The sequence below is a fragment of the Pseudopodoces humilis genome, chromosome 33, assembly GCF_049639895.1.
Source record: "Pseudopodoces humilis isolate 2021_Gansu_Grassland_sample_001 chromosome 33, ASM4963989v1, whole genome shotgun sequence".
Classification (NCBI taxonomy): Eukaryota; Metazoa; Chordata; class Aves; order Passeriformes; family Paridae; genus Pseudopodoces; species Pseudopodoces humilis.
The window spans coordinates 1187270-1212087 of NC_142232.1; the positions used below are offsets into that span (position 1 = coordinate 1187270).

Consider the following 24818-nt stretch of genomic DNA (forward strand, 5'->3'; position numbering starts at 1 on the left):
TAAATGATTTATTAAAAGAAGATCAAAAGGTTTATGTAAGACAAGATGAAGAAAAAGCTAAAGACTAAGCAAAAATCCTGGTAGCAGCTATGCGAGAAAGTAGTTTCCAGAGAAATCTGGAGCCTCTAAATACTACCCCTAGGCATCCAGGGTTTAGGGGCAGGGAAAAGGAAAAACACAAAACCTCAGTACAAATAGAATCCCAAGAGTGCTTTAAGAACACCTGTTATCACTGTGGAGTGAAAGGGCACTATAGGAGACAATGTCCTCACCTAACGAAGGACCAGAAAATTTTCCAAGAAATAGGCCCAGAAGAAGAATAGGGCAGTCATAGGCTCTATTTTCTTGGGGACAAATACCATCTGGAGCCTGTGATAACCTTAAAAGTAGGTCCCCAGGAGGCAGAATTAGAGTTTGTTGTTGACACGGGGGCAGAGAGGACCTGTCTATTACGGATTCCAACAGGTTGTGATGTAAGTAAAGAAACTGTAAAAGTAACAGGGGCAGAAGGAGAATGTTTCACAGTTCCAGTCATCAAAGATGTGGTGATTGAGGGAGAAACTAAAATTTGGATGGGGAATGTTTTATTAGTCCCTGGGGCAGGTAGCAACTTACTGGGGAGGGATTTACAAGTGAAGCTAGGAATAGGAGTTATACCCGAAGACGGGAAAATGACTGACAAAGTTCTGAAATTGAACCTAGAGGATGAAGATAAAATAAACAAGGAAGTTTGGGCTGGGGAAGGAAATAGGGGAGGACTGGATATTGACCCCATAAGGGTCACGATTGAGAGAGAAGAATGCCCCATATGTGTGTGTCAGTATCCCATATCCTTAGAAGGAAGAGAAGGTTTAAAACCAGTGATAGAAGGACTCATAAAAGATGGGACATTAGAACCTTGTATGTCCCCTCATAATACCCCTATTCTCCCCGTAAAGAAACCTGATGGGAATTACAGATTAGTACAAGATTTACGGGAAGTTAACAAAGGAACTCGGACCCGTTACCCAGTAGTTCCAAATCCTTATACTCTCCTAAGCAAAGTTCCACCCCAGCACCAGTGGTTCAGTGTGGCAGATCTTAAAGATGCTTTTTGGGCTTGTCCATTAGCTGAGGAAAGCCAAAATATCTTTGCTTTTGAATGGGAGGATCCCACTACTGGGAGAAAGCAGCAACTGAGATGGACAAAATTACCACAGGGGTTGACTGAATCTCCAAACCTATTTGGGCAAGCTTTAGAAACAGTATTACAAACTTTCCCCACTCCTCCAGGAATACAAATTATCCAAGATGTTGATGATCTTTTGTTAGCAGGGGAAGCTTAAGGTGAAGTTAAAGAGGCTACTATAAAACTTCTGAATTTCCTTGGGGAAAAAGGACTAAGAGTATCAAAAGGGAAATTACAAGTTGTAGAATCAGAGATAAAATACCTCGGACATTTAATAAGCAAGGGGAGCCGAAAGCTAAACCCTGAGAAGATTGCAGGAAATCTATCTCTCCCCCCTCCCTCTTCAAAAAGGGAGATTAGGAAATTGCTTGGATTATTGGGGTATTGTAGATTATAGATCGAAGGCTATACACAAGCAGTAAAATTTTTATATGGGAAATTGGTAGAAGGTGAAGAAGTAAAGTGGACCCACGAAGACGATAGCAAATTAGAAGAATTCAAGTTAAAACTAGCCTCAGTATCAGCTTTAAGCTTGCCATCATTAGAAAAACCCTTTTATCTGTACGTGAATGTGCAAAGTGGAGTAGCTCATGGAGTTTTAGCCCAGGAGTGGGGGGGAGTAAAAAAACCAGTAGCATATTTGTCAAAAACGCTGGAGCCAGTGAGTCATGGCTGGCCAGTATGTATTCAATCTGTAGCAGCTACTGCAATCCTAGTAGAAGAGAGCCGTAAGCTTCCTTTTGGAAGCAAACTAATTGTGTACACACCTCATGCAGTCTGAAATGAGCTAAACCAGAAAGCTGAGAAAGGGTTATCAGATTCTAGAATGTTAAAATATGAAGCAATCCTAATAGACAGCGATGATTTGACACTAGAAGTAAGTAAAAGTTTAAACCCAGCTCAATTTTTGTATGGAGAATCAAAAAGTGACTTAACTCATAATTGTTTGGAAATTATCTAATATCAGACTAAGGTTCGGGAAGATCTTGAAGAACAAGCTCTCTCAGAAGGGGAAATAATATATGTAGATGGCTCTTCCAGATGTTTACATGGGAAAAGGATGTCAGGTTATGCAGTAGTTGATGGGAGAAACATGCAAACTGTCGAGAAAGGAAAATTACCCTCAAATTGGTCAGCTCAAACTTGTGAATTATATGCTCTAAAAAGAGCATTAGAACATTTAGCACATAAAAAGGGAACCATCTACACTGATTCAAGGTATGCCTTTGGAGTGGTACATACTTTTGGAAAAATCTGGGAGGAAAGAGGATTACTAAATTCAAACGGAAAAGGATTGATACATGAAGGACTCATTTTAGAAGTTTTAGAAGCATTAAAACTGCCTAAGATAGCAGTAGCACATGTTAGGGGTCACCAAAAGGGAATGACCTCAGAAATAAGAGGAAATAATTTGGCAGATCAAGAAGCTAAAGATGCAGCAGAACATGGGATCAAAAGAGTTCTGTTAATTCTTAGTCCGGACATGGAAAAATTGACAATTCCCAAATTCAGTGAAGCAGAAGAAAAGCAGTTAAACAAGATAGGGGGAAAACAGGATGAGTGTGGAAAATGGAGGCGTCCTGATGGAAGACAGTTACTTAATAAGTCACTTACTAGAAAAATATTAGAAGATATGCATCAAAAACTCATTGGGGCACTCAAGCTTTGTGTGATCACTTTTTAAGGAATTATGGGTGTATTGGGATTTTTGGAGTGGCAAAACAAGTAACTGAGAGATGCATAACTTGCCAGAAAGTGAATAAAAAGATAATGAGACAGATGACATTTGGAGGCCGTGAGTTAGCCCTCCGACCATTTCAAAGTATCCAAGTTGACTTCACTGAACTTCCCCAGGTACAAAGATGGAAATTTTTATTAGTCATAACAGATCATCTAACCCACTGGGTGGAAGCAATTCCTACTGTCAAGGCCACAGCCAATGTGGTATGTAAAACCCTTTTAGAACAAATCATTCCCAGATACGGGATGGTTAATAGAATAGACTCAGACAGAGGAACGCATTTCACATCAAAAGTCTTGCAGCAAATAACTCAAGCCTTAGGAATAAATGGGAACTACATACCCCATGGCATCCACAGAGTTCAGGTCGGGTAGAAAGGATGAATCAAACTCTAAAGAGAACTTTAACAAAATTAATAATCGAAACACAAATGTCATGGGTAAAATGCCTACCTCTGGCTTTATTGAGGGTTCGAACACAACCTCGATCAGATTTAGGAGTGTCACCCTATGAGATGATGTTTGGGTTACCCTTTCTGACCACCCAACATGAAACTGCTACCTATGAAGTCGGGAAGACAAGTATCAAAGAATATGTGAAAACAATTGCAAAAACCCTTGAAAATTTGTGGTTAAAAGGGATAATCCCTCAAACCACACCTTTAGACTTTAAAATTCATAATATCCATCCAGGGGAATGGGTATTGGTAAAAACATGGAAAGAACAATCCTTAACTCCACAATGGGAAGGTCCTTTTCAGGTACTGCTGACAACGGAGGCTGCAATCCAGACCAGGGAACGAGGGTGGATCCACGCCAGCAGAACCAAAGGACCTGTGAAGAGACCTGAGGAGTGGACTGTAACTTCTGAACCGGGTGACACCAAATTGACTCTAAAGCAGGGACTGGGTGGTAATGAACTGGGAAAATCCACATGATCCAAGGAATGTACAGAGAATAACACCTACCTGGGAAGTAAAGCCAAGCTTATACCAGTGGTTTCAAGTGCTGCCTGGACAAGCTTTAAAACATCTCAGATACCCACCTTGGGGAGGAATACTCCCACCTCAAACAGGGGGATCCAGACTGTTTCAAATTAAGAAATTCCCAAGTTCTGGCTCTTGCCTGTGACTTATACAAAGAGGAGGGAGAATTACAACTCCCATCAGTGCCATACCATATACCCTGTCTCAAACATCCTAATACAAGACATGCTAGCTGGGTTAAATGTAAGTGTTTAAATTGTAAGGAAAATTGGTATTGTAGTACACACAGTCGTCATTCTCTTTGCATGAAATGTAGAGTGCTAAATCGATCCTCTCTCCAGACTGAATTAAGAACAACTGAAATAATACCTTTGCTTTGTGGATGGGAATTATTAGTGCCTGTTGAGTGGGAAATTACAATTAAGAAGTGCCAAAAGCGATTTGCCTGGAAACTGACAAAAAGGAGTTGATAAGGAAATAGAGGGCAAGACCGGGTTGGCCGCTGTAGTCGCCACCAAGAAGATACTATACACCTGCTATGGGTAGCAACCCCATAGGCATGGGAGGTGGGAATACAAGCCATACCAGACCTCTGTTACTCCTTTTTTTGTCACTCATGTTTTGTCTTTTTCTCTTTTGGAATACCAGCAAACATGTGCCATAAATGCTACCGAAAGCTGTATATGCAAAGACACCGAGGTTCCTTTTTTGTCACTCATACCCGTATCTACAGTCACTGTTATAACCCATCCAAACTAGGTAACTGTATGCATAATGGGAGAAAATATTGGGTTACAGAAAATCTGGGAGCAAGTGGTAATAGGTTAGGAAGTGAATGTCCAAAAGGGGAGAGATGGATTTGTTTTACATATGTTATTGGGAGCAAAACCCAAGATTTAGAAAAAGAACAACTGATAAGCAAAAAGGCAAAACCAGCACAGCAATCTAATCCTGTGTCAGTTTCACTTCAAGATTTGTATACAAAACTAGAACAACAATTAGAAAAAGAAATAGATATCTCAAGACTGGGAAAAAAACAGTTTGTGGAGTTGGGAGAGAGAATCAGTATGGAACTTAACATCACTAACTGTTGGGTATGTGGAGGGGCTTTGACATCAGAAGAATGGCCATGGAAAGGCAGCAGCTTAGGTCCAATTGAACTCCTAAAATGGAACCAGACAATTACAAAGAGAGAAAACCGTCCTGAAGGGTGGATTCGAAGCTCAACAGTGATAGGAGAAGAAAGTCTCTGGCGCACGGGGAGGAATTTCCTTAATGAAGTAGGAAATACTCCCTGTAAGAGATACAAAGTTAGTAATGGAACTTCCACATGGGGGATCCCAGATGAACCAACTTGGTACTGGGCTCCCAGAAAAACAAAGGAAGGGGATTGCAAATATAATAATGAAACTAAACTGTTTCAATGTAAGAATAAAGGCAAGAATCCTTACTTTAGTATACCTGAAATCTCCAAACTCTGGGAGAACTTAAATCAACAGAAAATTGATTTTTGGAAAGCACCAGATGGCTTATTTTGGATATGTGGAAAAAGAGCATACCCAAAACTCCCCCCACGATGGAAAAGGAGTTGTACTCTGGGAATTATACAGCCAGGATTTTTTCTTCTGCCAGGACCAAATGGAGACAAACTAGGAGTGCCAGTATATGAGGACCTAAAAAGAAGCAAAAGGGAGGAGATTGGAGGATTTCAAAAATGGGGAGATAAAGAATGGCCCCCTGAGCGCATATTGGAAACCTATGGGCCAGCCACCTGGGCACAAGATGGGAGTTGGGGATACCAAACCCCAATTTATATGCTAAATCACATCATAAGACTCCAGGCAGTTGTAGAAGTAATAACAAATAAAACTGCTCGGGTAATAGAATTAATATCCACTCAGCAACGTCAAACCACAGCTGCAATATATCAGAATAGGTTGGCTTCAGACTATTTATTAGCTGAAGAAGGAGGTGTTTGTGGGAAATTTAATACATCAGATTGTTGTTTAAAAATAGACGACAATGGGGATGCTGTTTTAGATATAGTCAATGATATCAGAAAAACAGCACATGTACCAGTTCAAAAATGGGACCCAATGCTAAAAAGCAGTTGGTGGGATAATCTATTGGGAATAGAATGGTGGAAAAAGTCAGGCTTCTTCCTTTTGTGTGCTACAACTGGCTTGATATTTCTTCCTTATTTAATCCCCTGCTTTATTCAGCTAATCACCAGAGAAGTTCAGAGTATGCAAGTGATAACAATACCTGTAGATCCAAAATTGACTACATCTAGAGCGGCGCAAAAAATTATGGTGTTAAAGACACAGAAGAACATAGAAGATCCTCTTGAAGAAGCAAGATTAATTCGTGAAAAAGACGAGTGAATAACGAAGGCTAGAGGACAAGAAATATTGCTCAAGCCAAATGATTCATGAAAAGAAAAAGGGGGGATATTGTTATAAATGCATATAATATTATTGGCTTTTCACAAGAATTATAATGAATATTATATGTATAAGATTAGAAAATTTAGCTGTAATAATATAGTCTTCTTTATTTCTGTTATTAATGAAACTTAGAAATAGTGGTATAATACATGTATGTTAAGCCATGACATAGCATTAAAACAAAAACTACTTTTGTTTGTGTAACCCAAAGACTGAAAAAGATAGCTGGAGATCTTTTTTTCTTTTGGAAACTATCTTATCCAGATGAAGACAGCAGCGACCAGAACTCGGGGGGGAGGAATTTATTGCATTTCTGGTATCAGGGAATGTAAATATCGATGGCGCCAAGAGGATTGATCTATTGAGAAGGGGGCAAGAGAAAACTAAACAGAAGAACACCAAAGATCCTAAGAAGAATGTATGAATATGTATAAGAATTTAAGGATATGTAGTAGGATTCTGTTTTTAAGGGACAATCCTTTGTTAGTAAGGTGCGCTCTCTTGGCTGAATGCAGAGACACCCGGCCGGATCTGTATACTTTACTTTATTTTTTTCTCCTAATTGTTTTTTTATTAAACTTTTAAATTCTATAAAAATTATGTGTACCTCGTTTTTCACAGGATGTTATACAAAAAGGACATGCAGCAGGCGGATCGGGAAGGCTGAACCTTCCAAGCACCTCCGCCAGTGTTGGGCAAAGGGACAGGGACATGCGGCCGGGAAAATCAGGACAAAAACGAGGCCGCGTCCTCCAACACCTGGAGAGAGCGCATGGCAAATGCCCCATGGCCTCTCCCTTTGGGCAGCAATAAAGTCACTCGCACACCACTCCTCTGCCTCCTTTGGCCACACAAACCTCTGGCGCCGGGAATTTTCCCGCCCAGCCCCGGGCCCAGCGCAGCCACCTCCGGCCTCCCGACACGAAGCGGGACGAGCCAGCGCTGCTCCGCCACCGCCTCCTGCCGAGGCCCCAGCGGCAAGGAGACCGCGGGCAGCCGCTCCCGCAGCGCCCTCAGCCCAGGGCCAACACGGGCCGGCCACGGCACAAGCCACCCGCCACAGCCCCCTGCCGCCCCCTCCCGGGCCCGCAGCGAGCCCCGAGCCCCCGCAGAACCGAGCGCGGCTCCCACCTGCGATGGCCGGGGCCGCCTCCGAGCTCCGCCGCCGCCTCACCGGGCTCCGGCCGCTGCTGCCGCCGCTGCCGGGCCCGCACAGACGCTCCGGCAATGGCGGCTCTCCTGCCCCACGGCCGCCCTGGGGGCGCCAGCGGGGCCGGGCTTGTCCCCGCTCTGCCCAATCAGCGCGCGCCAGAGCCACGAGTGACGGCAGAAGCAGCCAATCGCAGCCAGCGGCGGGCTCTGCACACGGCACGGACTCGCCTGCCTTGGTCTGAGCTCCGCCATTTCTCGGCACCCTGGGCTGAGGAGCGGCCCCGGCGCTGGGCCCGGCCCGGGCAGGAGGCCAAGGAAGCGCCGCTGCGCTGAAGCGCCGGGAGCTCGGGGTGCCCGGGAGCTGAGGGCGCTGCGAGCTGGGGGTGAGTCCGGGATGGAGCAGGGCATGCCGGAGCGAGGCCAAAACTCTGTGACTCTCCTTCCTGTCCCGGGCGGGGAGCAGAACACACAAGGAAAGGCTCGGGGGTCTGGATGAGGGTGGGGACAGTTTAATCCTTGGTCACGGGCACAGCACACCTGACTTGGGGAAATTAATTTAATTTATTATCAAACATGTCAGAGCAAGAAAATGAGAAGTAAAGTGATTCCTACGGAAATCCATCTTCCCCCCAGCTGTCCCTCCTTCCCGGGCTTAACTTTCTGCCCCTGTCCGTCCCCCTCCCCGCCCAGAGGCACAGGGATGGGGGTCACAGTCAGGTCATGTCACTGCCTCCCCCTGAGGGCCAGGAATCCTTGTCCTGCTGCAGCCTGGGGTCCCTCCCAGGGGACAGAGTCCCTCAGGAGCAGGCTGCTCCAGCGGGGATCGCCAGGGGGATCCCCGAGTCCGGCCAGGAGCCACTTCCATGGCTCTGCAGGGGCTTCCCCCGGGCTCGGGGCCTCTCTCAGGCACCCCCTGCTCCGGCCCGGCCTCATTGCCCCCCTCACCCCCCCATGCAGCGAGTGCCCGGGCAGGGAGATGCACGATTTTCACGGGGTTGAATCTTGGAGTTTCTGGGCTTTATTGGGCTGAATGTTGGTGTTTTGCTTTTTTGTGGGAGCTGAATCTTTCTATTTTGGGGGGATATCAGATTTTTGGTGTTTTGGAAGTTTTTGATCTGTCTTTGTTAGCATCCAGGAACACACATAATCACAGACTGATTATATGCAGGTCCTTTATTGAAGTGTGCGGGAACTGGGGGTATCAGCAACCCAAATCTAGCTCCATCGTCTTTGTCCAAAGTGCACATATTTCTACAATTTCAGCTGTAGCAGCAATCACTGTAACAACCTTATCGATATTGCTTCATTAATATTGCTTCATTAACTTTATCAATACTGCTTCATGAGAGTTAGCTCATCCTTGTATGAACATGTCCGAATCTTATCTCTGGGTGGGTATCTTGGAGACCCCAAGTACCAGTTCCCGTTACTGTAAACATTTCAGCTTGCTAGACCATCCCTAATACCAAGCATTGTTGTGGCCTGCCTCTACATGATTTTAAGAAACATTTTCAGAAACATTTAACCCCATAGTAACATATTTCATCCCTTTGAAAATATTTCACTTTACTATAGTAAGTGTAATGCTTTCACTATATACAGTCCTTTTTTCTGTGTTTATACTTGATGTTCATCTTCGAATCCACAGTTGTCGTAAGCGTTGTTACACTCTGGAGGACTTGGAGATGACAAATGCGGATGTGGATCTCTGTCCCGTGTCAGTGCCTTTATTATCTTCTGGTTCCAGGATACTCTTTTCTTTATCTCTCCTTTCAGAACTGCACAGATTAACCAGATTGCTAAGAACACAATTAATAGGATTATCAGACTCTCAAAGAATAAATTTGATCCATGAGCTCAAGTTCCATCCTAACCCTTCAAAAATTTTATCTAACCAACTTGTGGTCAGATCTTCCTGCTCTTTCTGTGTTTCATGTTCTATGGGTTTTAATTGATTAATGTTGTGTTCTACATCTGCAGTTCCATTTGGGATGTGGATGCAGCAGTGATCAATTTGTCCTTTTAGGTACCCGCACCTAACCCGTACCTTTTAGGTACTCCGTGTTCTTTCAACAATAACATATCTAAAGCCAATCTGTTTTGCAGGGTCATTTTAGTTGTGGCTTGTAATTGTACATTTAGCTCTCTAAATCCCTCTTTGGTAACTCTTGCCAATCTTTCTACCTGACCTGTAAGTTTGTACAACATCTTTCTATTGTTATAATTTGCTATTGGACCAAACAAGGATTCCAGAGCCCACTCAAATTTTACACTACTGGAGGGTTCCTGCCATCTTTCTTCATCTTCAGTTTTGTTTTCCTGAACTTCTTGTCTCATCCTTATTTGCAGAAGTTCATGCTCTGCCTTGAATGGGGACCTTTTCCAAATTGGGCATGAGGTGGGGAGGCCTAAAGTTATCTCTTTTACTTTTTCACCTACAGGCAAATGTGTTGTCCAGGTGCCATCGCTTGCTGCCCATACAAATTGGCCTGGACTCTGAATTGTACTTGTGCTACATATTACCTTTTGGATCACTTGTCCTATCTGGTCATTTATTTCACCTTGTTTATGTTTGATTCCTCTGCAGACACATCCAATTTGCAGAGCTACCACTAGCAGTGGCATTTGTTTTATTTCTCCATCATCAGAAGTACAGTCCTAAGTTTTGTTCCATACTCACCAATTCACTTTGTCTGCCTCCATTCTACTACTGGTTGCAGTGTTCCATACCCCTGGATCTGTTTCACTTTCAGAGCCTTCCCACTTAATGCACCAAGGGCTATCTGCCATAGATTGGAATTTCTGAAGCACACTCATTGACCATGCACTGTCCCAAGCTTCAGCCCGATCTTTTCCTTCCTGTCCTTCACACTTCCACTTTGATACTGGAATCTTTTCTTTAATGACCTTTGCTATCTTTTCATAATACCATCCATAATTCCCTAATCCCCCATACCAGCCTAGTTTTGGTTCATACTTTCCTCCATTTTCATGACAATCCCATATAGATGAATACTTTGGCTTCACAGCATTTTCAAACACTGTCTTATTTTGGTACTCATAATCTATTTGCAATACACAGCTCACATTTTCATTTTTATTCTTTTGTATTTCAGGAAATTTTGATGTTATAATTCCCCAATTTATTTGGTCTCCTGCTGCCTTTGGTATTGGCAGACAGGCAGTTATTTTGCTGCTGTTTTGCATGTTGGCAAAATCTTTAATTAATCCAATCATCCCATTTTCTGCCTGAATAGTATTAGAGACTTTTATCACTTGTGTTTCTGGCTGCACCCCCACATCCCTCTTCATTCTAAAATGAAGAGTTGTCAGCTGATCCTTTTGCATTTCACATCCCAAAATAACATTGATTCCAGCTGATGGCACTAAAGGCCATAAAATAATCACCATTACAGTCACTAGCAACCTAGACATTTGAAACAATCAAACCCACTTTATCTGCAGCTTTGTTGGCCCTACAGTTTGTGCAGTCCACAGTGCAGGGGAAACCTTCTTCACTCTGGTGTAATGTATGCAGGGATCCAGTCCAGCTCCTTTGACTGCTGTCAAGGTAGTTAACAGTACCTGACAGGGTCCATTCCACCTTTCTTTTAATGGTTCTTCCTTCCAGCTTTTAATGTGCACTTCATCTCCCGGGGGGATGTCATGAACTGGATTCTCAAGAGTCAGCGGCCTGTTCCACACAAGGGTGCTCCAAAGTCGAGCTCGAGCTTTTCCAAGGGACAGAACATAATTATACACCTCTTGCTTCCCTGTAACATGTACATTTGGATTAGGTTCAGGGGATTCATATGGTTTCCCATACAATATCTCATAAGGACTGACTGACATCCCGCTCCTAGGCTTTATCCAAATCCTCAGCAGTGCTATTGGTAAAGCTTGTGGCTACTGCAATTTAGCCTCTTGGCATATTTTGCTGATTTGCCTCTTCAGTGTCTGATTCATCCTCTCTACCTGTCCACTGGATTGGGGTCTCCATGGTGTGTGGTGATCCCAAGCTATTCCCAGTAACCTACTCACCTCCCTCACTACTGTGGCTGTGAAATGTGGGCCCCTATCTGATGATATTCCTAGAGGCACCCCAAATCTTGGAATGATTTCTTGCAGTAACCACTTGACTGTCTCCTTTGCTTGGTTTATGCAACAGGGAAGAGCTTCTGGCCATCCTGAAAATGTGTCAACCCCTACCAATAGATATTTGTATCCTCGAGTTCTTGCTAATTCTACAAAATCTACTTGCCAATAATCTCCTGATTCTACTCCTTCCCGAATTTTCCCGAATTGTGCCTGTCGTCTAGCCACTGGATTGTTCTTTAAGCAAATTTCACATTTTGACATTACTGATTTTGCCATTGTTAACATCCATACTGAAATTAAATTTTGTTTTAACAATTTCAGCAATGTCTCTGCACTCCAATGACATTTGTTATGTTTAATTTGTAGAACTTCTCTCATTATCAAGGGGGGTACCACTATTTGTCCCTGTGTATACATATACATACCACCCTTCTGAATTCTTCTGTGCATTCAGTGAGCGTCCCAATTTCTCATCCTCTATTGAATATTTTGGTTCTGGGGGTAAATTGAATTGAGATATATTAGTTTTTAGAGGTATCAATGCCATTGCAGTTTGCACTTCTCGAGCAGCTTGTCAGGCTGTCCAGTCTGCTTTCCGATTTCCCTCATGAATTTTGGAGTTTCCTGATTGGTGAGCTTTACAGTGCATGATTGCTACTTGCTCCGGCTTTTGTACTGCTTTTATTAATTGCAGGTCTGCATCTTGATGTTTAATGTGTGTGCCTTGAGAAGACAGCAGTCCTCTTTCTTTCCACAGTGCTCTGTGTACATGCAGTATTCCAAAAGCATACTTTGAGTCAGTCCAGATATTTACTTTCTTCCCATCACTCATCTCTAATGCTCTGGTTAAAGCAACCAGTTCTGCTCGTTGAGCAGATGTGTTTGCTGGTAAGGAACAAAGCTGGATTCAAGAGGTTAGCTGTCTTTAATGTGACATCATCCTGCTCAGTCAGGATTACCTGGAATTTCCTCATCCTGCTTGGAGATAGCCAATGGCCCCCCTTTTGTTCTAAAACAGTGGTCACCATGTGTGGCACATAGACATCTATGTGTCTACCCATCGTGAGTTTCCTGGCTTCTTGGATCAGCATCATGGTGGCTGCAACTGCCCGCAGGCATGAAGGCCATACGGCACTCACGTTGTCAAGTTGTTTGGAAAAGCAGCCTACCAGCCTTTTCCAGCTTCCCAAATGTTGGGTCGCACTCCCAGTGCTTTGATGCACAGACAGCTGAGAATCCTTGGATAAATCAGGCGGTCCAAACACTGGAGCAGTTGTCAATGCCTCCTTCAGTTTGAGGAAGGCCTCCTTCTGTGCTCTGCCCCAGGTAAGCGGTTGTGTGTTCTGGGCTTCATACAGGGGTTTTGCAATTAGTCCATGATCCACAACACCACTCTGTCATCCCAAGGAAAACTCACAGCTCATGCAGGTTCTGGGGTTCTGGAATAGCACAAATAGCTTGAATACGGTTAGTACCCAGCTTACATTGCCCTTGTGAGATTTCACATCCCAGGTAAATCACAGTCTGCTGGGCAATTTGTGCCTTTTCCTTAGACACCTTATATCCTCCCATTCCCAGCTGATTTAAAATTTCAATTGTTACCTTTCTGCAGGTTGTTTTCTCTTCTGTAGTTGTCAGTATATCATCAACATACTATAACAGCAGGTGTTGCTCTCTTGGTTCTTGCCCGTTCTCGGTCCAAATCTCCAGCTCCTTCGCCAGCTGGCTTCCAAATAGGGTTGGACTGTTCTTGTATCCTTGTGGGAGTCGTGTTCAGGTGAGCTGAGTTTTCCTTCCATTTTCTGGATTTTCCCATTCAAAGGCAAACAGTTTCCTACTTTCTTTGTCAAGGGGTATGCAGAAAAAGGCATCTTTTAAATCAATTACAGTAAACCATTTCTATTTCTCTTTCACAGATGTCAATAATGTGTAAGGATTAGCTACCACTGGGTAAATATCTTTAGTTATTCCATTTATTGCTCTCAAATCCTGTACTAGTCTGTACTCACCATTTGGTTTCTTCACTGGAAATATTGGTGTATTAAATTCTGATTCACATTCTTCTAAAATTTGGTACTTCAAAAATTTTTCAATCATCTTTACTATTCCTTGCCGTTCTTCTGGCTTTATGGGGTACTGTTTAACCCGGACAGCTTTTGCTCCTTCTTTTCATTCTACATGTACTGGTTGTGGCAACTTAGATTTTCGTGGTATGTCTGTTTCCCATACAGAGGGAATTGCTGCATCCTCTACTTCCTGAGGGATAGTAGGGACTGGTTTTTCTTTTATCATTAAGATTTGTCCTGTCTTTGATTCAAGTTTTTTCATTAACAGCTCCCCGTTTTCAAAAGTTATCACTGCATCAAGTTTTGCTAATAAATCTCATCCTCAAAGTGGATTTGGACACTCAGGCATATCTAAAAATTCATGTGTTAACACTTTGTTTCCAAAGCACAGATTCAGGGGTTGCAGGAATGGTCGATTCTCCTCCTTCCCTGTGGCTCCAACTATTGTTGCTGTTTTGTCTCCAGTTTGCCCTTTTAGATCATTTAGCACAGAATATGTAGCCCCCATATCCACCAGAAATTTTACTTCTTTATCTCCCAACTGTATAGTTACTAAAGTTTCTTGTACTTGTTTTTGTTCTGATTCTAGTCAGCTGCTGTACTCCCCCAGCACCATTCATTTGGAAGCATCTTGATTCTGATTGGATTGCCCTGGTTAAACCGATTTGGGTATTCATTTTTCCAGTGCCCCTCTTGTCTACAAGAAGCACATTGATTTAACCCTAATCTTGGCAAAACCCATCCCCCTCGTCCTCTGCCAAGTCCGCCCCTCCCCAGTCCACGACCACCTCTGCCGACCACCTCTGCCGTGTCCTCTGAAACCTAGATTCTCTCTTCCTTGGATCACTGCCAAAAGATTTTGCTGCTGCTTTTGACTAGCTTCCTTTTCCCTGTTATTGTATACTTTCCAAGCCACTTCAAGTAATTGATTCAAATTCCTTGAATCTTCTCCTTCTAACTTCTGCAATTTTCTCCTAATATCATCCTGCGACGGCCCAAGAAAAATGAACGCAAGCTGAACATTCTCTTGTTCTGTTTCTAGTTGAAGATCTGTGTACTTTCTTGCTCCCTCCTTAAGCCTTTCCAAAAATGCAGCGGGGGATTCTTTCTTTTCCTGTCTTACCTCATACAATTTAGACCAATTCATAGCCTTAGGTACAGCATTCCCAACCCCTGTCTGGAGCCACTCTTGATATCTCTTCAGCCTCTGCATGTCCCCAAAGGCATTGGGATCCCACCCTGGATCCTCGGTTGGGAAGTTCTCATCTAAAGTCGCCGTCACCACCCCAGTTCTGAGATCTTCTCTCGCCTTCTCCTTGGCTGCTCTAAGCACCATCTCTTTCTCAGCAGAGTCCATTAAATTCTCCACTATTACTTGTATATCATCCCAATCTGGATTCTGAGTTTTCATAATCATTTTTACCACCCCTGCTACTTTATCAGGATTTTCTCTCTAAGTTCCAGCTGATTGTTTCCAGATTATCAGGTCTACGGGTGAAAAAGGAACTTTCACAAACACCAGCCCTTCTACTCCTACTCCTTGTCTCAAGGGGGCAATCACAGTCCGCCTTTGTCTGCCCAAATCTTTTCCCGTTCTACCCAGAACCGGAGCAAGCTGTGACCGAGTCCGATGGGATACCGGTGTCGCTGATTTATTATCATCACCCCGTTACTGCTATCTTCCTCCCCAGCATTTTTCACTTTTCCTTGTATCATGGTTAGATTTTGATCGTCTCCCGGAGAAGAAGGATCAGGTGAAGGCGGTAGAGGAAGATAAAGAGGGCAAGGTGAAGTGGGATTAGGTGAGATAGGGTTAGGTGAAATAGGATTGAAGTGGAGGCAGACAAAACAAAATCGGGTTCTTTTGGGTCTGCTTGAAACCACTTGTAAATCAACATCCATCTCTTTCCCCCGACACAAACTTTCTTTTAATGCCAGGTGCTCTAAACAACTTTTTCCTTTTACACAAACCTCACATTTATCACTCACACGTGCCTTAACTGCCATCAATCCACACTCAGCCTGCCATTCTGGCTTGTCTCGCAAATAGCAAAACAAATCAACGTACGGAACTTCATCCCACTTTCCCTCTGGCTTACAGAACAACATCAACTGTAAATTGGTGTTATACTGCAAAGATCCATTTCTCGGCCACTTTTCCCCACTGTCCAGGTCATATCCTGGCCACCATGTATTACAATAATCAATCAACTTTACGTAAATCTTGCCCAAAGTTTCCCTGTTTCCAATGTGCCAATAAGAACCCCAAAGGAGAAGTACGTGGTACAGGGGCATTGCCACCTCAAATCCCTTTAAGCTTCTCCATGTTACAGTTACAATACACCACACACCACTGCTGCCCAACCTGCAACACTTTTGCACTTGTCTGACAGACGGCGCCTGGGCAATACCGGGAATTCCTCCAGCCCAACCGTGCGAAGCTTTCGCTGCGTCTTATCGGCAGGCACCAGAGCAGACCGAAAAGCACCTTACCTCTCTCAGAGGGACGTTGTGAGCGGCGGAGACGGTCGTGGCCAGATGGGCTCCCCGAGAATCCCTCGGTGGCGGCTGGAGCATGATCGGGTCGTGAGCTCGCTCAGCAGCACTCACAGGGTCCCATCTGGGTCACCAAAATGTTAGAGTTCAGGAACACACATAATCACAGACTGATTATATGCAGGTGCTTTATTGAAGTGTGCGGGAACTAGGGGTATCAGCAACCCAAATCTAGCTCCATCGTCTTTGTCCAAAGTGCACATGGTTATACAATTTCAGCTGTAGCAGAAATCACTGTAACAACCTTATCAATATTGCTTCATTAATATTGCTTCATTAACTTTATCAATAATGCTTCATGAGAGTTAGCTCATCCTTGTATGAACATGTACGAATCTTATCTCTGGGTGGGTATCTTGGAGACCCCAAGTACCAGTTCCCATTACCGTAAACATTTCAGCTTGCTAGACCATCCCTAATACCAAGCATTCTTGTGGCCTACCTCTACATGATTTTAAGAAACATTTTCAGAAACATTTAACCCCATAGTAACATCTTGATGTTTGGAGGATGTTTGTGCTGAATCTTGGTGTTTTAGAGATTCTTACAGACACAAGATGCTGAATGACTTCCTGAGATGAACTTGGGCAAGGAGGAATCCCCACCCCAAGACACTCTTCTCTTCTTTTTTCCCCCAAACCAGGATTTTTCATTCCTGCACCGTGGCCAGATGGAGGAGGAGGAAAAGCCCTGGAGATCCCACACGAGGAGAGGCTGCAAACCCAGTCCAGGGAGCTGTGAGGAGGACAGATCCCCCCTATGCCAGGAAGGCGGCCAGAGATCCAGCCAGAGCTCAGAGCAGGGGGAGAGTGCTCACGGCAGGGAGAAGCCCCACAAATGCTTGGAATGTGGGAAGGATTTCAGCCGCAGCTCCGTCCTGATCCGGCACCAGGTGATTCACACTGGTGAAAAGCCCTACGAGTGTGGGAAATGTGGGAAGAGCTTCAGAGACATCTCCGGCCTCATGCAGCACCAAGTGATTCACACTGGGGAAAAGCCCTACGAGTGTGGGGAATGTGGGAAGAGCTTCAATGACCGCTCCAGCCTTAGGAAGCATCAGAGGATCCACACAGGGGAACGACCCTACACCTGCTTGGATTGTGGGAAGAGCTTTGGGTGGAGTGACACCCTGAGGACACACCAGCTCGTTCACACCGGGGAGAAGCCCTACGAGTGTCCCCAGTGTGGGAAGAGGTTTCAGACCAGCTCCACTCTCATCAGACATGAGCGGATTCACACAGACGAGAGGCCCTTCCGCTGCCCCGACTGCGGGAAGGGCTTCAACCGTAACGGCAACCTCACTCTCCACCGGCGCATCCACAGTGGGGAGAGGCCCTACGAGTGTCCCCAGTGTGGGAAGAGCTTCTCAGACAGCTCTAACTTGACCCAACATCAACGGAGGCACCAGTAAGGGAAGGCCTGCGAGTGCCCCGAGTGCAGGAAGAGCTTCGTGCGCTGCTCCAGCTCCATCCCCCATGGGAGGATCGGCGTTGGATGATCCCCAGTGACCCCCGTTGGGCAGAGCCCTGGTGATCCGTGGTCCTGGTGATCCGTGTTGGGAAGACACCTGGCTGGGAGGCCCCACATCTTCCTGGCTCCCCGTGGGCACCTGGATGAACACCGGAGCAGGAACATCCATTGGGACACAGACCAACAATGGGAATTCCTTGAGGAGAGCAGATATTTTGACTTTCAGTCCTAGAGAACTTTTTGCCACTGCATCAGGAGCTGTGTGGGCAGGGAAAAGGGGGTGACATGGAGCTTGGGAGCTATGAGGGGAGCACACACACTCTGGGGGAGGCGATATCCCAGTCTAGGGACCCCCCTCTCACATTCTTGCTCAGGTAGAAGCCAAGCCGCAGCACCAGGAAGACAAAGCCCAACATGGAGCCCCCGATCCCCGTCAGCATCTTGCTGTGGGCAGCGTTTGACAGCATCCCTGGGGGGTCTGCCGGATTCAGGACCCCCAAAACCTCTCACAGACACCCCAAGCCCCTCCAAAGACCCTCCCAGTCTCTCCCAGCCCACCCAGGACCCTCTGAAACCTCCTTTGGAGTCAATAATTTTAAAAAATTAGTTATTTTAGAAAATTTGGAGATCTCACCTAGAGAAAGGCCTTGCTGGAACTAGTCAGAGTTAATGATTAAGTGAGAAGCAGGATTTGAGATAATGTATCTCAGACTGAGGTAAAAAATTACTTGTCATTGTATGTTTGTTCAACTGTGCTTATAATGAGAAAAGAGAAACTGATAAACGGGATCAGGAAGATCACAGGCCTTACATCTGGAAACCCATTTCAAAGTCACAAGGGAGGAAACTGGAGTTGTACCAAATGTCATTTGTAATGTCAACCATTCTAAAGGTAGAAAGGTGAGAGTGAGGAAGAGCGGTTTTCCTTCATTTCTTGATGACCCCTCCTCGCCAAAATGACCCCCTCCTCAAATTAGGGAGTCCACCACGCAGGCATAATGACATTTTAAACTGATTACTGTGCATTTTAATCCAAAGTGGGGAATGGGAGGTGTTAGCATTGTGAATATGTATTAGTATTAATATGTATTCTTATTTTGGATATTCAAGACTTTTGTAAATAAATAGACACTGGAATCTTTTGTCAACTTGCAGTGCGTATTAAGGGAATCACTCCCGCACTCGCCCAGTGCTGTGATTAAACATCCACTTTGTAACTTTAAACTGTTGGAGAGGTTTTTTGTCCATTAACAAATTGATGTTGATTCTGGATCAATATTGCTATTTTGTTAAATCACTCCCAGTCTCTTCCCAGCCTCCCCAGGACTCACCAGAGCCCCTCCTGTTCCTCTCAGGATCCCACAGCCCCCTCCCAATTTCCCCCCACTGCCCCAGGACCCCCAAACCCTCTCCCAGTCCCTTCCCAGCCCCACCAGGACTCATCAAGACTCCTCCCAGTCTCTTTCCAGCACAAACAGCCTCATCCTAATCCCTGCTTTCCAATGCCCAATCTCCTTCCAGCTCTTCCAGGCTCACTCAAATCCCTCCCAGTGACACCCAGCACCCCCAAACTCCCTCCCAGTGCCCACCAGAACCCCCAGAACCTCATCCCACCCTCCCCAACATCCTTCAAACCCCTTCCCAGCCATCCTAAGCACCTCAATCCCTTCCCCAGTTTCAACCAGTCTATCTCAAACTCCCTCCCAGTTCCTCCCAGCACACCCCAATCCCCCTCTGGGCCCCCCCAGTGCCTCCCCCGCTGTCCCCGGCGCTGTGGGGGCCGGGCCGTGCCCCAGTGCCGGCTCAGGGGGTGCTCCAGGCTGACGTGCTCCACCTGGCAGCTGGAGCTGAGCCCGCATTGCCGGGGGCGGTTTCCAGCAGCACCAGGAGCTGCTGGCTCCAGTCCCCGCTGGGGAGCACGGCAGTGGCCAGCACGTGGCCCGAGAGCTGCTGCTGGCCCTGGGAGCAGCTCAGCTGGATGTGGGCAGGGGAGAAATCCATCAGGGAGCAGAGCAGGCGGCCGGGGCCGGGCTGGGAGCTCGAGGGCACCAGCGAGATGGACACGCTGGGGGCACTGGGGGAGAGTGGGGACAGACTGGGATCAGCTGGGGGGGAACTGGGAGAGATGGCTGAGGAGTGGTGTGGCATTGGGAGGGACTGGGAATGGACTTGGAGGGAATGGGGTGACACTGAAAGAGATGAGAGTGGATACTGGGACACTGGAAGAGAGCGTGGACGCCTGGGAGTGGAGTGGGAATGAACTCGGAAGAGACTGGGAATGGGCTAAAAAGGAGTGGGAGGGACTCTGGGTCATCTCGGCAGGACTGTGGTGGCACTGGGAGGGACTGTGGTGGCACTGGGAGGGACTGGGAATGAAGTGCGCGGCACTGGGAGGCCGAGTCCAGCGCGGGGCTCTCGGCTCTGTGGATCTGCCCGGCAACTGATGAGTCATCAGAGAGGCGCGCTCTGATTGGCTGAGGGTCGGAGGATCCACGGAGGGGCGCGATGGACAGGCGGGGTCACTGGGATGGACTGGGATGGACTGGGAGAGTCTGGGATGGACTGGGAGAGACACGGGAGCCATTGGGAGGGACAAGGGGCCCCGGGGATGGGCACAAGGAAGGCTGAGGGCTCTGGGCTGATTCCCAGGGAGGTTTGGAAGGACACGGCCGGGCCCCTCTCTGTGCCCCGCGAGCAGCGGCCCGGACAGAAAAGTTCAGGAGCGGGAGGAGGTGTTTCTCAAGATTGATTTCAATCCTCTTTCTCCTGGTCTGATTTGCTCAATCCTAAATTCAGTTCATTTCCCCATGTCGGGCTGTTGCACCCCTGATGGTGATCCCTGAGTGACCTCTCCCTGCCCTTGTCCCGACCCACGAGGACTTGGATTTGTTTCAGTTCAGTGGAATTCATGGTGATTTGGGGGGAGCTGGAGCAAAGCAGCTGGAAAGCACAGTGGGCTTGACAGGGACTGAAGCAGGGCAGGAGTTGGGACTGCCTCGAGTGAGCTCTCACAATGTGAAACTTCATGGGGTCTTTAAGAGAATTTTGTTGAAGTTTGACATTCATTATTAAAAAGCAGAGTCACAAGTGGAGCTCTGCTTTCAGGTTGAAATGAGGGGATGGAACGTGGGCACTGAGACTTGCGTAACCTCAAGTTGTTCCTTGATACTGGACACTTTAGCTTTGGCAATCTGAAGCCCTTCAGCAGCAATGTCTCTGCCACCCCCTGGTTTCTGGCTCAGACCCAGCTCGCAGCTTGGACAAGGTCTGGGCTTTGTCCTCTTGAGCTTCGGGAGCCTCCCGGGAAGCACCAGCCCTCCCCAGCCCACCCTTGGTAGGACTTTTTCTTTTCTCTCTCCTGACGATTTTATCCCCAAAACTGCCGTGGGAACGTTGTATCCAAGCACATCCTCCAGCGCTGCACTTTCCTCCTGTGAATTCCCTGTGCAGGGAATGTGTCTGTGCTTTTCCCTGCTCTGTTCACTGACAAACAAACCTGAGCCCGTGGGACTGTCAGAGCTCCTTCATGCAATGAAATCAGGTTGTGTTTCTCATGGCATGTTCTGGAGGAGCTTTTCTTGGTGTGTCTTGTGCTGCTGGAAATGACACAAGAGCCAGGAGGGAACAGAAGCTGCTGCTGCCCGTTGGCTCAGGGCCAGGGAACTAAGTTGTGCTCCCGGGCAGTTGGGCCCTGCTGGAAGCAGAGCCGCGTTTCCCTTGAGCAGCTCAAGCTTGTGACAGCTTCAAACAGGAAACCTCAGCAGAAAACTCTTCCTCCAAACTCAGCTGCTTTCCCTCCTGCAGCTGTTTGGGAAAGAGCCTCAAAGCACAGACTCTGCTGGGAGCCATTGGTGCATTTCCTCCCTCCCGGCAGCAGCAGCTCCTGAGCCCTTCACGGGCTCCTGTCCCTTCGCAAACCCTTCAGCTCCCTTGAAACTCTCAGCAGTCACTAACACGTGCATTTCTTTCATATTTAAACTGCATTTAAACTTCTCTTTTTCTCCACTCTTTATCTTTTTAATCTCCTCTTTATCTCCTTTAATCCCGTCAGCACCAGTAGGATGGGGCTGGAGTCTTGGGGTGGGTGTGGGATGAACTGAGGATCCAGCAGAGAAGGGCAAGGCAGAGGGGAGAGGACTCAGCCAACCCTTCTCCTGCTCTCTCTTCCGCCAGGCTCCAGCTAAAGCAAGTCAGACTGGAAAGGATCCCACAAATGCTGTGTTCTCCTCCCTCTCAGCTTGGCTGGGGATCCTCAGCTTCAGCCTGGTGCAGTGGCTTAGATTCTCTAATTTGAGTTTTTTGGCTAATGCACTAAATAATGTGGTGGGTTTAGCGCTGGCTGAAATCTCCAGGGCACTTACTCATTTCTCACTGTGAGATATGGATTAGGAGAAGGGCAAAATAGGCTTAAAACTTAGAAGGAATAAAGGAACTTTATTAATGGGACTACAAGAAATAAGAAACCAGAATAAAACCTCCAGAACACCATTTCTCTTCCCACCAAACTTTTACCTTTCTCAGCTGAAAGTGTAGAGACAAAACTGGGGATGTTAATGCAGTACCAACTACACAACAGTCTTTTCATCAGTCTCTGTAGGGAGAGGAGTTTTCTTGTTTTCTTGTCTTTCCATGGAGAGTTCTCCACAAGAAAAGAGTTTCCTCATGGCTTTTCATTTCTATGAATAGCAGCCATCCAGGACAAAACTCTGCCTCCATGCCTTCCTCCCATTTCCACACCACTCTGAGGTGTGTTCATGGGCCATGAACTCAAAGGGCCCTTTTGAGCTGGTTTGGTCGGGGAAACGGGGGCTCAAAAGGGGAAAGGGATTTCAGGGGCCAAGTTTGGTTTCGGGTTTTGGCTGCTCAGGCGGGGGCCCAAGCAAGAGCTTTCTCAATGAACTGTCTGCCAGGGGCCCCTACACTAAATGGCCCTCACCCCCTGCCCCTCTTATCCCCTGCTCTTGTTTTTCACTCTGTCTCTGCATTGGCTTTTTGCATTTCCTCCCCCTTTGCCTAGTTTAAAACTTTTGCCTGTCTGCACTACATTCCTTTGTCTCAAAGAAAAAGGTGTGGTGGCGGATTTGAAACCAACGGGAAAGAAAAAAAGAAAAGACTAATTTTTTTTAAATTCCTCGCTGAAAAGATAGTGGGTGCCCCCAAATCCCCTTTTTGCCCCTGACACAGGCACTGCAGTTTGCAGTCCCCTGGCGGGTTTGCAGGGGACAGTCTACAGCACAGTTTGGGTGGGGCTCTTTCAAAAGTGACATGCCTTTCCGAGAAAGGTGCTGCTCTCTACTGTTTGGGGCAGCAAACTCTTGCTCTCAAAGGCGCTGTGTTTCTGGCCCTTCCTCCCCCATTCCCCTGCAAAGGGGAAACCCTTCCCCAGCTTTTTTTCCTTTCTTGTTTTACGAACTCACAAACACTCCCTTTTTGCCCCCCTGGTTCTGTTTTCTCCTCAGGCCTGCAAGGGCTGGATTTTTTTTCCCCTCCAACCAGTGATCCATCAGAAAGTGAAAAACAAAACATCCCGCTCGAACTGACGGCTCTGTCCCAACTGGGTTTATGTATTCTTTTCTCAACTTCAGCCTTTCCCGGAATGGGGGGTTGGGGGTGCTTTCAAATGACTGCCAGCTCCCCAGAAAAGCTGCTGCGGCAGGGCAGGGTCCCCCCGCCCGTGGGGTGAAGGAAAAGTTTCAGTTGCACACAGCTAAAAGACAAGGAACCACAAGCAGCCAAGAGTGCAAATTTCTCTGTTGTGTCTTTTGGGGTTTTCCTTCCAGAGGGAGGGAGCTACAATCAAACCTTTTAGGGCAACAAAAGGGACTGCTGGAGGGAAATGTAAAAAATGGGGGGATGTTTGAAGGGAGCCAATTTTTTATTGCCTTGGCTAAAGCCCCAAGGAAAAAAGGGGCAGGGATTTTTGTCCAGGAAATTCAAATTTCACATTCTCCCAAAATTTTACTGGGGAATTTTTTTGGCTGGTTTTCCCAATTGACATATCAAAAATTTTAAAAAAGTAAATTTTTCTTTCCTCCTCCCGCTGATTTTTTTCCCTTTTTGCTCACTCACCCCTGAGGGACAATCAGCGGTGCTCGGGGACCGGGCCTCCCTTTGGGGGATGGGACCGGAAATGGTGAAGCGCCGACCAAATGGCCCCCCAAAATGGAAAGTGTTTGGGCTTTTGGAATTGTGGGAATTGAAAAGGCCGAACAAAAAACTCCTTAAATTAAAAGTTTCACTGCTCCCGTCGGTAAGGAGCAAAAACTCTCTGACCCCCCTGTCTTTTTCACCTTCCCGTGTTCCTCTGCTCACTGGGGCAAAATTCCCCAAAGGGCCCTCCCGGCCCGGAAGGACTTCCACCAAAACCCCCTTTTAAAAAATGGCCCTGCAAACACCTCAGCATCTGCTGTAAGGGTTTGTTTTCGCAGTGGGGGGAAATCAAGCCTTCCCTCGCCCAAAACCCCTCCATTCTCAGGGAACATTTTTTCTTTGGCTTTTGAAGGGCCCTTCCAGCCTTTTTGGGGTGTTTTAAAAAGGGCCCGAAGAAAAAAAAAAACAGCAAACTCAGGGCTGCTGTTATCTTTTCCCGAATTTAAGCAAAAAAACTCAAACCAAAGCAAGCGGGGGCCTGGTGGAAGGGGGGAAACCGGGCCCAAAAACCCCTCTTTTTTTCCCCGGCCCCTTTTTTGGGGTGGGCAACAGCGTTTTTTGCATTGACTTGAGAATCCAACAAGCACAGGGTTTCTACAGGGGTGGGCCCCTTTTGATTTTCAAACCCTGAAAAATTTTTCCTTTTTCCCCATAAGGAAAACCCGAAATTTTCAGAGTGCGGGGAGACAGACTGCAGGGGCTCCCGGTGCCCAAAAAGGCATTTTAACCCAATACATTTTTGGGGGCATCTGAAAAGTTCCCCGGGTTTTGGAAAATGAGATTTCCCAAAAGTTTGTTTCCCTTTCCCGGGAAAAAACCTGCTGCATTTTCCCTTTTTTTTCTTCCAAATTACCCTCGTTTTCAAGAAAAGGACAAAAAGCCTGAAAGTGTTTTGTTTTATGGGAGCTGTGCTTTAAGGACCCAACAAGCCCTGCAGAGAAAGCTTTTTATATAAGAATCCCTTTGGGAAAAAGTAGAGTTAGTT

At 46.4% G+C, this 24818-nt stretch overlaps 1 protein-coding gene across 1 annotated transcript; it reads left to right on the top strand.

Annotated features, from left to right (window-relative positions):
* Nucleotides 1–7749: 7749 nt before the first annotated feature.
* Nucleotides 7750–18881, top strand: LOC148182327 (uncharacterized). Its single transcript, XM_088068954.1, has 2 exons — nt 7750–7876; nt 16857–18881. The coding sequence occupies exon 2, from the start codon at nt 16884–16886 to the stop codon at nt 17622–17624; it is 741 nt and encodes a 246-aa protein (XP_087925080.1). The 5' UTR covers nt 7750–7876; nt 16857–16883; the 3' UTR covers nt 17625–18881.
* The last annotated feature ends 5937 nt before the right edge of the window (nt 18882–24818 follow it).